Below are 12,526 nucleotides of genomic sequence, written 5' to 3'. Positions count from 1 at the left end.
CCTGCCCAGAGCTGCAGAGAGTGCTTTTGCACCCTCAGGTGACAAGGGTGTCATTATTCAGATCCCTCCTCAACTTCCTGCAATTCATGTTCTAGTGTATGCAATCCAAGTTTAGAGCAAACATTTCTTTTCACACTAAGATAATTTTCTGCAAATTACATTTATATTGTTTATATACGCATATAATAATGTATAGTAACAGTGTATATATAAATATATATACACACACATATTAAAGACACTCTTGCAGTATTTTTCCAAAAGAAAGGGAGGGTCAAACAGCAAATATGAGGCCAAGAAACTAAACTGTCCAGAACAGTCAGAAACACCAAACTCTAAGTCTCTGCATATAAACAACCTGTACCAGAACATGTAATTCCAGTGCCTAATAAGCCTCCACAGCAAGAAGAAAAAATTAATTTACTCTGACTAGTAAGAAAACAGACGTTGCTGCATCTGAAGCTACCTGTGAACACTGAGTTCCCATAAGAAATTGTGCTGAAGAGAATTAAAATAAGCCACTCTGGTCATTCTTCAATGACAGAATAGACACAAACACTACCTGTGCAGCAGCAGTCTTTCACACATCTGTTATTCTGGTTATGGACAAAATACAGATTTTCATTTTTTGTTATGCTTTCCTTAGTTTTGCTTTCATATTATCACAGATACATTTAACTGGCATATTAGCTTTCCCCTTAAGAAGAAATAAATTTATTCCACATTAATTTAGTAGTGTTTCCCAAGCATTTTGCTAGATAATAAATTTATCTTTTGGATTCACAAAGCCAGCCAGCCATGTGGTATTTGCTACTGACATAGCCAAACAGTCTCTCTGCTCACAAAATTAGATTATGTGTAATAGCTGAACAATAAACCATACAAGAAAAATGTCTGGGTTTGACTTTTTTTTTTCTAGCAGACTTCTACAGTACATGTTATCCTTTTTAGCTTTACTATGAAGACTAGTGTCCAATTAATCTATTTTGTTTCAAATGTGCTTCATGAAGACATAATGAACAAAAAACATCCTGTGCTTATATTGAATGAAATTCCATATTAGAAATTAATTTCCATTACAGGAGCCCAAATTCAAAGGTACAGGAAGACAGTAGCAAGTCTGTTGTACTGTTCTCCACAACAGCTTTAAAAACATATAGCTCAGGCATGTTTTTAATTTCTATACTCTCCCAAATAACAACTTTTCATGAAAAAAAATGTAATCTCCTAAGAAATTCTGCAAGACATGGTTCTAGAGGAAGATTTTTGCTACAAGCAATCCAAGCACACCTCACCTCTATCAAAGTATGCCCCTACAGTAACCTTTTGCATTTCCTTTTAAAGTTGAGCTACTTTATATTCTCTTACAGTTGTAAACGGAAAAATCACATCAAGCAGAAGTACTAGTTCTGGGGTTCTGAAGGACATAAGGTTCATTTGAACAAGTAATAGATTTTACAAGCAAAGTACAGAATGGATATTCAATACGCACCTTTGTAATGCACCTAAATACCACTTAGTGCTACACTTAACCTAGGTCTCACTTTAGCGAAAACTGGAACTGATCTAGTAAAAACATGTTACTGTCTTAGCAGGTGAAAAAAATATAAAAGTAAGCTAGCTATTCAAATAGATTAAAGAGAAGCCACAGCTAAACAGTTCTGAACCTCCTCAGTCCAAAAAACAAGATCTACATTGACATATTTCTATAATAGAAAAAGGCACTCAAATGCCAAGCTAGTTTAAAAAAAAACAACCAACCAAAGAAAAAACTGCTCAGATTTTCTCCTTGGGGAGCTCATTTGTATCAAAACTAAAATCCAAAATGCAAATCAGCCCATTTTGTTGATGGTAGCCAATAACTAAGTATGTGCAAGTTCCCCTAAGACTCTGAAAGACTCTTCCTTAAAAAGCAAGGTAGCTTTTGATGCAGATTAAAGGAAAATGCTTTTGTACCATTTTATTTCGTTAAGTGTTTCATTAAAAAAGAAGCCTGTCGGTTACATTTCATCCTTCCTATGGATTACTTAGGTTAAATCCTCAGACAGGTACACACCTGAGGCAGCTAACTTCAGTCAGAGCGAAATTCAGCAGTTTAACCATTGGTGTGAAGCCTGTGCCTGCTGCCAACAGAAAGAGATCTTCTGTTGTTTGAACCTGTGTCTTCTTGAAATTACCTTCAGGATTGCTGACAGAAATAAAGTCTCCTTTATTAAAAAAAAAAAAAAGAAAAAAAGAAAGGTAAACATTAATGAGATGACAACAAATTAACTGGTATTCTCATTTTTTAAAATGCCTTTTCATACTGCCTTCATCTTTGTAGTATTAGTGTTCCAGCTGTCCTGGCTATGCCTCTTGCCAGCTTCCTGTGCACCTGCACACTAGCAAAGCATGGGAAGTTGAAAAGCCCTTGATTTCTTAGCAACAAGTAAAAAAATCAGTATATTATCAACATTCTTCTCATGCCAAATCCCATAGTAAATCCAAAACACAATGGTATTCTAGCTAATAAGAAAATTCACTCCATCCTAGCCAAAAACCATGACAGGGTTCCTTTCAGAAAAGTTAAAAAGATCTCGTTAAAAAGATACTCAAATAAAACGTCGTCTTGATGGATTTTACATCATGAGTACAGAAACATTTGCAAAGTCAGTGTTAAAAATCTACCTCCATATCGAATACAGACAAGGAAGTGCATTTCAAGTCTAATAAAATAGTTATTCAAAAGTACCAAAAGTTGTTTTAAGAGTATATACAATCAAAGCAATCAACTCTAACGTGTGATACACTTGACATATCTGGACAGTTAAACACGAACACATTTGGAAGATCAGTCAAGAGAGCTTTGTCTTGTAACTCCTAGTTACAGTGAGGATAACCCTGTTCATTTGGGGCATGGAGAATAAGGCTTAAAGAAAAAAAAACAATTTTAAGTATGTCCTGATGTATAACTAGGTAAACAATAACAACATCAAAATACTCAGAGAGTGATCTGAAAAGACAAAGCAATGGCTGCAAAAGCAAACACGAAAAACCTCAACATATACTTACCAATTTGTAGGCAGTCAAGTGCCTGCGTGAACAATCCACAGGGATAAATTTTAATCATTAAATATATACGTGCCCCATCATGGTGAGACGGCTCTTTGAAATCCAGTGGCAAAGAAGGCAATAAAGGAGTGTATGGTCTTACTACCTCCGTTCCTAGACAGGAGACAAAAAGGCAGCTGAAGTTATATGAAAAGTACTCTACATGCAGCAAATTTACAGCAAACAAATACCAAAATAAACAGTAAACAAATAATCTGTGTGTCCCATAAAAAACACCACCATCACATGCTTTTACACAAGCATGCTAACTTTCCACTGCACCCATTCTTATTACTGTAGCCTTCTATTTTCAATTAAAATCCTCAGGACACTCCATAGCATGATATTTCTACACTCTTTAGCAATTCAAAACATTGGAACAAAAGATCTAGAGTCATCCCCAAAGAATATGGACATCTGAACATTTGCATTTAATTTCAAGCTTGATTTTTTCTAAATTGAAATAGCTGATTTTCGGTCCTGCATGACTGTATTTTCTTTCACTATAATTTCAAAAAGCTATTGTATGCTAGAAAGAAAGATTGCAAGAGTTGGACACTAGCAATGAATTAGGTAGGGAGGAGGAGGACAAAACAGTTTGCAATTAAAGGCTATTTAAAAAACTCTTCTGAGAAATCTCCACCATGCATAGTGCAATACAAGTACAGTGACTGGCATAACCATAATTAAGCAAATTTTTTAAAGTACCCTCACAAAATTAAAATGGGTATTTCTTTGATCTCCCATTTAATTTTTAAAGAATAGCACCTAAACAATGCTTTTCAAGATGCATTGCTCTCTCAATTTCCTGTTACCATTAATATCATACAGTAGGGTTACTTTACCCTCCACATGCCAAAAAACTGAAAGAAACCAACTAATCATACGTAACAGAGGACAATCAGCTTCCCCCACTTCAAAGATGAACAGCAATATTTCAGTACAGAGAACTTTTTAAAGAGAGAGATGAAAGAAGAGCTGGTAAGGTCTACAGTAAAAGTCAGCCTTAATAATATTACTGGAAAGCTAGCTAATCTAGTGAGTTAGTTATCAAGCACTGATTGTGATCCTGGAAGCAGAGACTTTCTAACTACAACCAGGGAATTTGTGTCATGGACTTGGTGTTCTCCCAAGACTATACAAAAGGGATTTATGTTAATGTATCTATGACTACATTCTCATTTTTTCTTACCTGCAATGATTTGTTTGAGGCAAACATGTTGTCCAGTGGGAACATGGAGATGTGTGCTCTTAGGCAACATTAAGCAGAAGAGCTTGGTATCGTGGGTAACTTCTGTCTTAGAAACCAACTTGCATTTTCTGTAGAACAGTCCTAAAAACATGGGTTTACTTGTTACTTAACTCTCAATCAGTCATTCTATTCTTACACATGTTTTAATAAGAGACAGAAGGCATGCATTAAATTATACACAATTATAGAAAGACTATGAACAGATACTTCTTGCATTATTACTTACAATTTCTCTTCTAGGTTTGGACTAAGGCCTCATTTATAGCCTTATAACATATAGGCTTATAACAGACCGACTCTGTAACTTATCAGCATTGACTAGGAAGAAATAGAAAATCACCAATACTAGCAGAAAGCAGAAAACCCTAAACTATGTTGCACCTGCACTACATTCATCATACAACTACAGCATGCACACATACATGCAGACTAAAACCAGCTTGGTTAATACAACCGAACCATAGGCTAGACACAGCATCACAGACTTCAGTAATAGACTATCTAAATCCACCCAGCATCCTGCACATTTGTTTGGCTGACCATCCTACATCGTTGCAGTTTCACTGCTGTCAGCACAATGAGTATTTCTGATACAGCTTTGCATCATTTTTCGGGTCCACAATACCACACACAGAACAGCTCTCACAAGGGACTACTTCAACACTGCAACTTCTGCTGCTGCTCACACTGAAACACCAATACACCTAGCACCAGCTCTTCCACCTGCTCTTTTCAGCCATGATAAAATTTGAGGAACTCTACTTCTCAATGAAATAGAGGTGAGTTACTTCATTTACATCACACATTGCTGGGGGGTTTTCACAGCAACTGATACATTGTCAAGTACAGCTATTTACAAAGCTAGCATGTCATTCCCCCACCCTGTTTACAGTCCTTGTAATATTATTTTACTTCCACAAAAGCGGAAAAAAAATTGCAAACTCTGTAATTGAGAGTAAGGGAAGAAAAGAAGAGTGGCTTCTAGGACAACTGAGTGCTCAGAAGTCTCCAATACCTAGATCTTGTGGCCAAGGTGAAAGCACAGGGTTAGAATGAAGGAAAGACATCTAGGCCTGAACATTCTTCTTTATAAACCTAGCATTTTCAATTTTACATTTTGGGATTTTAAGATTAAAAAAAATGTAGAATAAGAGCTTCTGCAGTTGGGATTAAAAAGCCATAGATACCAATATATTTGCTAGATTTGTCACCTTTGCAATCAGAGAACTGAAGAAACTCAGACTCAACAAGGCCTTTAACTTCAGTTTTCTGGAGATTAATTTTAAACTGATCTGAACTTAATCAAAGATACATAATAAAGTTATTCAATACCTGTAACACTTCTCTGCCTAACAGGACAAATCCTATGTTGGAGATTGACTTCTTAGAAAAAAATGCAGAAAAATTATCTAAGGAAGCACTGGTTACTAACGCTCCATTTGGATTTTTGCCAATGGCATCAAACAATCTACCCCATCCTCCTTGCAAAGGATGTATAAAGCCACCATATTCTATACCTCTTGTTCTTTCAGGTTATATTCCCATTTTGTTTCTCATAATCATGACAAATGATAAGGAGGGAGAAAATGAGCAATGGACAGTGGACAACATTAGTCTGGGCTGTATCCCCTTGAATACAGAGGATTATATTAAAAAAAATATAGTATTAAAAGTGGATGACTAAAGAACTTCTGAAACTCCGGTAAGGAAAATTACACTCTACATAAGCTAAAGGTAGCTAAAGTGTTTTTATGCAATAGGTCTTTCTTTTTGTACCACAGTAATCTGAACTTTAAAGGCCACTTAGAAGGTATACAACAGGGCAAGCAACATTTAATTAGCTCTTTAAAATGTACAGTCTTGCTTTCACACGAAGCAGGCTAACATCAGTCAGCTTCTGAACATTATTACACAGAAGGCCAAGAGGGCTTTTGAGAAACTGGACAGCTGCAACAACATCAGAAGCATGCTTGTATTATTAATGCAACTGTGCAGGTATTTTTAATTAAGCTCTTAAAAAAAGGAAGCACGCTCAACAGGGAAATGCATTTTGGTGCTACATCAAGTTCATACTATTCTATTATCACAAAATGTACTCATATACTAATCTACCGCTTCTTGCAGACACATCAGCTTAGCTGGCTGTGACACCTACACATGACCTGAGGCCCCTCATTTAATCATAGAATCATTAAAGACCTCTAAGATCATCAAGTCCAACCATAGCTCAAGTTCCAAAGGTGTAGTGTGCTGGAACAACATCACACCAGTGAGGTTTTCATATGGACAGAAAGGATACTAAGCACACAGGTAGCCATGAGGTGGAATAACACTCAAGCAGTTTTCACCTTTCCCTGTTAGATTTTCCAAGTCTTTCTGCAAGCCTGAAAGGTGTCCAATGCCACTTCAGGACAACACAAATCAACAAACCAAACCAAACACCTCTAAGCTGAACCCTTCAAGAAGAAATCCTGAGCAGCTTTCAACAAGGCCAGACAACATTCCTGAAAGAAATGACAGTGTGACTACAGAAAAAGAAAATCCTAGGAGAACAAGTTCCAAAAAGTCTTAAAACAGCTGGTAACATGGCAATGGAATTGCTTACCTCTGTCTGTACATTTGATAAACGTATTATGACCCTCCAAGGGCTGTCCCAGTATTTCCCAATGAATGTTATCCTTTTTCTTTAAAATAATCTCCACTTTCCCAACTTTTTCAGCAACCTTTACTAAAAGAGAAAAGGCTTCATACAGTTACTTTTGGTTACGTTTTGTAAAAAGAAAATGTAATAATTTTACTCCTCCATTATAATGAAATCTTAACAGAGTAAATAATTTCTCAAGATGCAGAGAATTCATCTGTTAAATGAAATGATCAAATTAAATGTACTTCCAGCTATGTCTCTAGTGTTTTACAGTGCATTTAAAAAATAAGCACTGCCTTAATGCATACTTAATGTATCTTATTTATTAAATACATCGTGAAAAGCTTCACAGTCCATCTGGTCAAAAAGAATGTTCATTAATGCAGAGTCCTCATTTACTGGAAATTGGTAACAATTATTATATACTATTTCCTCTGTTTTCAAGGCCATTTGAATGAATAATGGAAGCCAGGAAAACCCCAGTCTAAGCAAAGAACAGTTTACATACACACAACAGAATTAACTTCTAATTATTTTTAACATTTAGTTATACTCAAGAGACATCAGAGCACCATCAACTTATTATTTTCACAGGCCTAAATGCCACAATTAAAAAAAAATAAAAAAATTACTCAACATTATGGCTTTATTTGCTTGATTGTATCAGAACCTGGTGATAAGCAAAACTGTAAAATATTTGAGGAGTCTGACTCAGTATAAAAAACCTTAAAAAAACAAAACAAAACCTCATCTAGACGTGGTTCTTGGGAATATGGCTTTGTGCTGAACTTAGTAAAGTAGGGTTAATGCTTGGACTCACTGATCTTAAAGGTCTTTTACAATTTAAGTGATTCTGAGTCTGAAAAATAAATTGAGGCTCCACATTCTGATATTGGAAGAGATACAGAAATGCTGCAAGAGACTGAACTTACCAATTATGTCTTCTTGAACCTCATGATCCAAGTCTGAAATAAAGAGAAACAAATGCAGTGTTAAGCAAAAAAAAAATAAATTACCCTCTAGTCATCATACCTACAGACAGTTTAAGGCTAGGAACACTGAGTGAACTAATGAGCCTAGAACCCTATACATCATTATCTGGCCTTGAAATTTCACTCTGATTTCCATAAGACTAATACACAGCGCTAAGAAAGGCACAGGTTTTTAATACTTATAATAATGATTCATGTCAAGCTACAAGCCTGCATTTATCTCAACCATTCCACTTGCTGTTTTTTAACAAGGGCATGTTAATAGCCATCAAAAACCGACTTGAAAGTTTTACACAACTTTTACATCAATTTCTTACTACACTTTATTGCAGCTGTAAAAAAAAATTAAGTATGTACTACACAAATGAAGATTTGAGTTGATAAACAATGTACTACTTTTACATCAAGGTATTTCAATAATCTCTAATGAAAGAGGAATAAAATACTACTTGGTATATATAAAATACATATGGTCTGATGAGGAGTTTTTAATAAAGTAAAATGAAAATTCAGTACTTTTGACTGCAAAATTAGAGTACCTACCAACTTCTACAAGATATGAGTGGTCATCCATTATGATCTCTCCCCTTAATCGATTGTCTCGACAGTCAACTATCACCAACTCCTCATTCATAGCCTATCACAGGCAAGAAAAAATAAACAAATAATAAAGTTCTCCCAGAATTCAATTTGGATTACAACTGGATCTTCTAATTATCCCTTTCACAAAATACACTTACCTTCTGCTTAGCATATATGACAATGGTAATCAAACTATCTGTTTGGAACCAGTCATAACTGTAAAACAAAAAATACAGTAAAGAAAAACCATACCAAAATATACTTAACTAGCAGTTTTGAAGCAGTGCTTCTTTTATGAATTTACAAGCCAAATACATTATTTACTATTTTTAAGAGATAAATCTAGAACCAGTAATTTTGAAAAGACTATTACAATAACAACAGTCTCATTATGCATCCTGATAGTCAGCACACTGTAGCTAAAACAATAAGGTGTTGGTTTTACTTAAAGAGCACGTGCATCCTCTTTGCAGTATATGAACCTTCCTAACAAGATGATTAAAATCTTGACTCCAGACAAGTGTCAGCAGCCAGGGTAACTTCCAAGAGTTACAGATTACATGCACACACCACAAAACCACAGTTCCATTCATCCTCCAAATCAAGATTTTATATTCCTATGTTCCCAAGCTCCTCAAACTTTATAATAGATAAATGTAGGGTAAGATAAGAAAGCCTTCAAATGCTAATTTTTTGTATGGCCTTACAGTTGCCAAGAAGTAATTTGCCCATCCAACACCAGAAAAGATATTTCTCTACCCATTTTCACAGGGACCATACATATGAGATTCTCATGCCTGGCTCTCTACCATAGACATCTCTATAGTTCTCATTTGACTTCCAGCTGGGTTGCAATCCCAGCCAGTGAAAGTCAACTCTGTCCCCACACAAAGTTAACTCCTCACATCTCCATCACTCTGTCTCCTCCCTTTGCCAATGTCCTAACCACTTCTGTCTACTGTTTTGAGTCCTGGACCAGAAAAGAAGGCAGAGAGGGACGACACCCCTCCAGCAGGCACTCCTGATAGCCAATTTGTTCCAGGCTGCTCACCTTCCAGTCACATATCAGAACGTGCCAAACACACATGGGAAGAAAGGCAGCAAAGCTTCACAGAATCACAGAATTACCAAAGCTGGAAAAGACCTTTAAGATCATCAAGTCCAGCCTATGACCAACACTACCACATCAGGTAAACTATGGCACTAAGTGCCACATCCAGCCTTTCCTTAAACAAATCCAGGGACAGTGCCTCCACCACTTCCCTGGGAAGTCCATTCCAGTGTCTAATCACCCTATCCATGAGGAAGTGCTTCCTAATATCCTACCTAAACCTCCCCTGGAGCAGCTTGAGGCCAGGCCCTCTTGTCTTGTTGCCAGTTGCCTGGAAAAGGAGCCCAGCCCCCACCTGACTACAGCCTCCCTTCAGGTAGTTGAAGAGAGTGATAAGGTTCCCCCTGAGTCTCCTCTTCTCCAGGATAAACAACCCCAGCTCCCTCAGCCTATCCCTATAAGACTTTCCCTGTAGTCCTTTCACCTGCCTTGTTGCTCTCCTCTGGACCTGCTCCAGCACCTCAGTATCCTTCTTGAAGTGAGGGCCCCAGAACTGCACATAGTACTCAAGATGAGGCCTCATCAGTGCTGTGTAGAGGGAGAGAATTACATCCCTACTCCTGCTGGCCAGAATCACTTCAGAAGATAAAACACATTTCAGTTGTTCACAAGCCACAGAATTTTATATGACAGCATGTAACTAGCCCAGAGATTACACATTCGCAGAAGATTTTCATGCAAAGTGCAAAACTGAACCTTGGCAACTCAAAGTATCATGGAATAAAATGATGCCTGCTGCTGTCAATGAGGAATATCACAGTGGGGTTTTAGGGCCTGCTTCACTTTGCACATTGTAGAAATCTGAATACAGCTAATCACATCTTAATATATTCCAGCTTGAAATGAAGTACTTTTCCAAGGCATGCCAAATCATACATTTATGGACAAATTACTAAAGTCAAAAAAGTAATCAGCTCGTTAGGAATCACTTTTCACTTTTCTCAAGGAGCAAGGCTGAGGAGACTGCAAATATATGTCATACATTTAAATACAATACAAGGCAGCACAAGTGTTAGAAACCAACAGAGCAATGCAAGAATCTTGCATCATCATCTGCCTCATCAATATGACCTTTGGCAAGTTGCTTAAACCTGAAACTCAACTTTCCTATTTACAAGAGCATGAAAATGATATATACTCATTTATCTGAAACATCAAGAACTAACCATGGGAGAAGTTGCCTGAATTTACTAGGAACTGCACAGAATTATTAAATAGAATGTTCAATAGAGAATGAAAGACAAGGATTTACCTTGGGGTTATATCTTTAGCAGCAGCCCCTAGTACTTTCTTTTCAGGAAGCATACCTAAAAAGAGCAGAGAATCATTAAATATTTGCTGTGATGCTCACTTAATAGAACTCATAATCAGAGATGTTTTGGGGGTTTTAAATAGAATGTTTTAAATACCTCTTTACAACATTTAGTGGCTTTATTTACCCAGGCAGTCAGATGTATCCGTGTACCTATTTAGCTTTGTTTTTATTCAGCACTTTCTCTTGGAGAGCAGGCTGCTAAAACATGAAGTCCTACTTCAGAAATTAAGAGCTCCATACACCACAGAACCTGTGCATGCAGCCATTCTGGCACATGTAGCTTGTTCTCATTTTCATCTGTTATTAGCTTGTGTTTTCACACTTCGTGATAGTGAAGCAGGGGAAAAAAGTTATCTGAATGAACCTCCTTTAACGGAACTACTTATTTATCCAATTCAGATGGACGTACTAAATTTAGGATGTCTAGTGTAACCTAATTCACAAGTAAAATCGTGTGTCAGTTAGTTAAACAAAAATATCAGCCCTCATCTCTCTACTTCACACTTTGCTAGGAATTTTCAAAGCATACAGCTACTCACTTTAATTATTAAACAACATGAAGCAGTTTGAAAAAGCTTTTGCTGGGAGGCAACACTTGGTCAGACTTTGAAAACATCAACTGTACTAATCTCTGGCCTAACAGAAACAGAAAATATCTGGCAAAAAATTGAGCACAGATGACAGATAAAAGCAACAGCAATTCTTCATAATTTTTAACACCAAGAAATTTTATAGAACCATGATGAAGGAAGCTGCACAGACTGAACTCTAGTATGATTTGTAACACATGAACAGGTGGAGTTTTACTGGGCAATGGTTAGGCCGAGGTCTAAGATAACTGCTGGTAAATGGAGCTTTCAACCCTATTCAAAGACAAACCCTGCAAATGTGAAATGGGTCTGCATAAAATAATCAATGTATGAATTCTGAGTTACCTAGATGATTATCTTCTAAACACCATTAATTTTTGCAGTTTGCCTGCAAGCTTAAACAAAGTAATTGAGTGGCTCCACCATGTGGGAAGTCTATAAAAACAGCACCACCAAAACAGTGCCACCAAAACAGTGCCACTGTGGTCTAATCCAATCTGTCAAAACTATTTGATCATCCAGATGGGGAATTAACCCAAAGCAATTAAAACTCCCTAGAATTACTTATTCTTTGATCCTTAATTACCCCTAAGTACATACCATCTGCAGCTGCCAAGGAAGCTAAATAGCAGAGCAGTCAGATCACTGCAAAAGAAAACCAATCACGTAATGACAAAATCCTTCTCAAAGGCTAAGCCTATCTTGAGGACATATGCTTAGGTTGGCCTCAGTGGATAAGAGGAATTCATGGCCATACACACTCCTGTTTGCTTTTGCAGGTCAACAGAAATACATGAACAGCCACAATAACATTCTGGCAAACCAAATTATTTATTAATTATTCTGAAATACTGTAAGATGCTATGTGAAAACCATGTCACACTGCAATTAAAATACAACAATTCAGGTGATCGGTGAACCAGTTAAGGAAAGTGCTCTACTGGTCACGA

General features: G+C 36.8%; 1 protein-coding gene across 2 annotated transcripts in view; it reads right to left on the bottom strand.

The window, feature by feature from the left end:
• Positions 1-12,526, bottom strand: part of LOC104393450 (cytochrome b5 reductase 4) — a 28,728-nt gene that overhangs the window by 5,904 nt on the left and 10,298 nt on the right. For both annotated transcript variants that reach the window (XM_010002951.1, XM_010002959.1), the window contains exons 5-12: positions 10,924-10,978; positions 8,719-8,776; positions 8,522-8,615; positions 7,919-7,951; positions 6,948-7,070; positions 4,283-4,423; positions 3,052-3,204; positions 2,057-2,207 (exon numbers count right to left, since the gene is read on the bottom strand). In XM_010002951.1, the coding sequence (XP_010001253.1) occupies positions 2,057-2,207; positions 3,052-3,204; positions 4,283-4,423; positions 6,948-7,070; positions 7,919-7,951; positions 8,522-8,615; positions 8,719-8,776; positions 10,924-10,978 (808 nt within the window). The remainder of the gene's footprint in view (positions 1-2,056; positions 2,208-3,051; positions 3,205-4,282; positions 4,424-6,947; positions 7,071-7,918; positions 7,952-8,521; positions 8,616-8,718; positions 8,777-10,923; positions 10,979-12,526) is intronic.

Source organism: Chaetura pelagica, unplaced genomic scaffold (genome assembly GCF_000747805.2).
Source record: "Chaetura pelagica isolate M959 unplaced genomic scaffold, ChaPel_1.0 scaffold170, whole genome shotgun sequence".
NCBI lineage: Eukaryota > Metazoa > Chordata > Aves > Apodiformes > Apodidae > Chaetura > Chaetura pelagica.
This window is presented reverse-complemented; position numbering and strand designations above follow the sequence as displayed.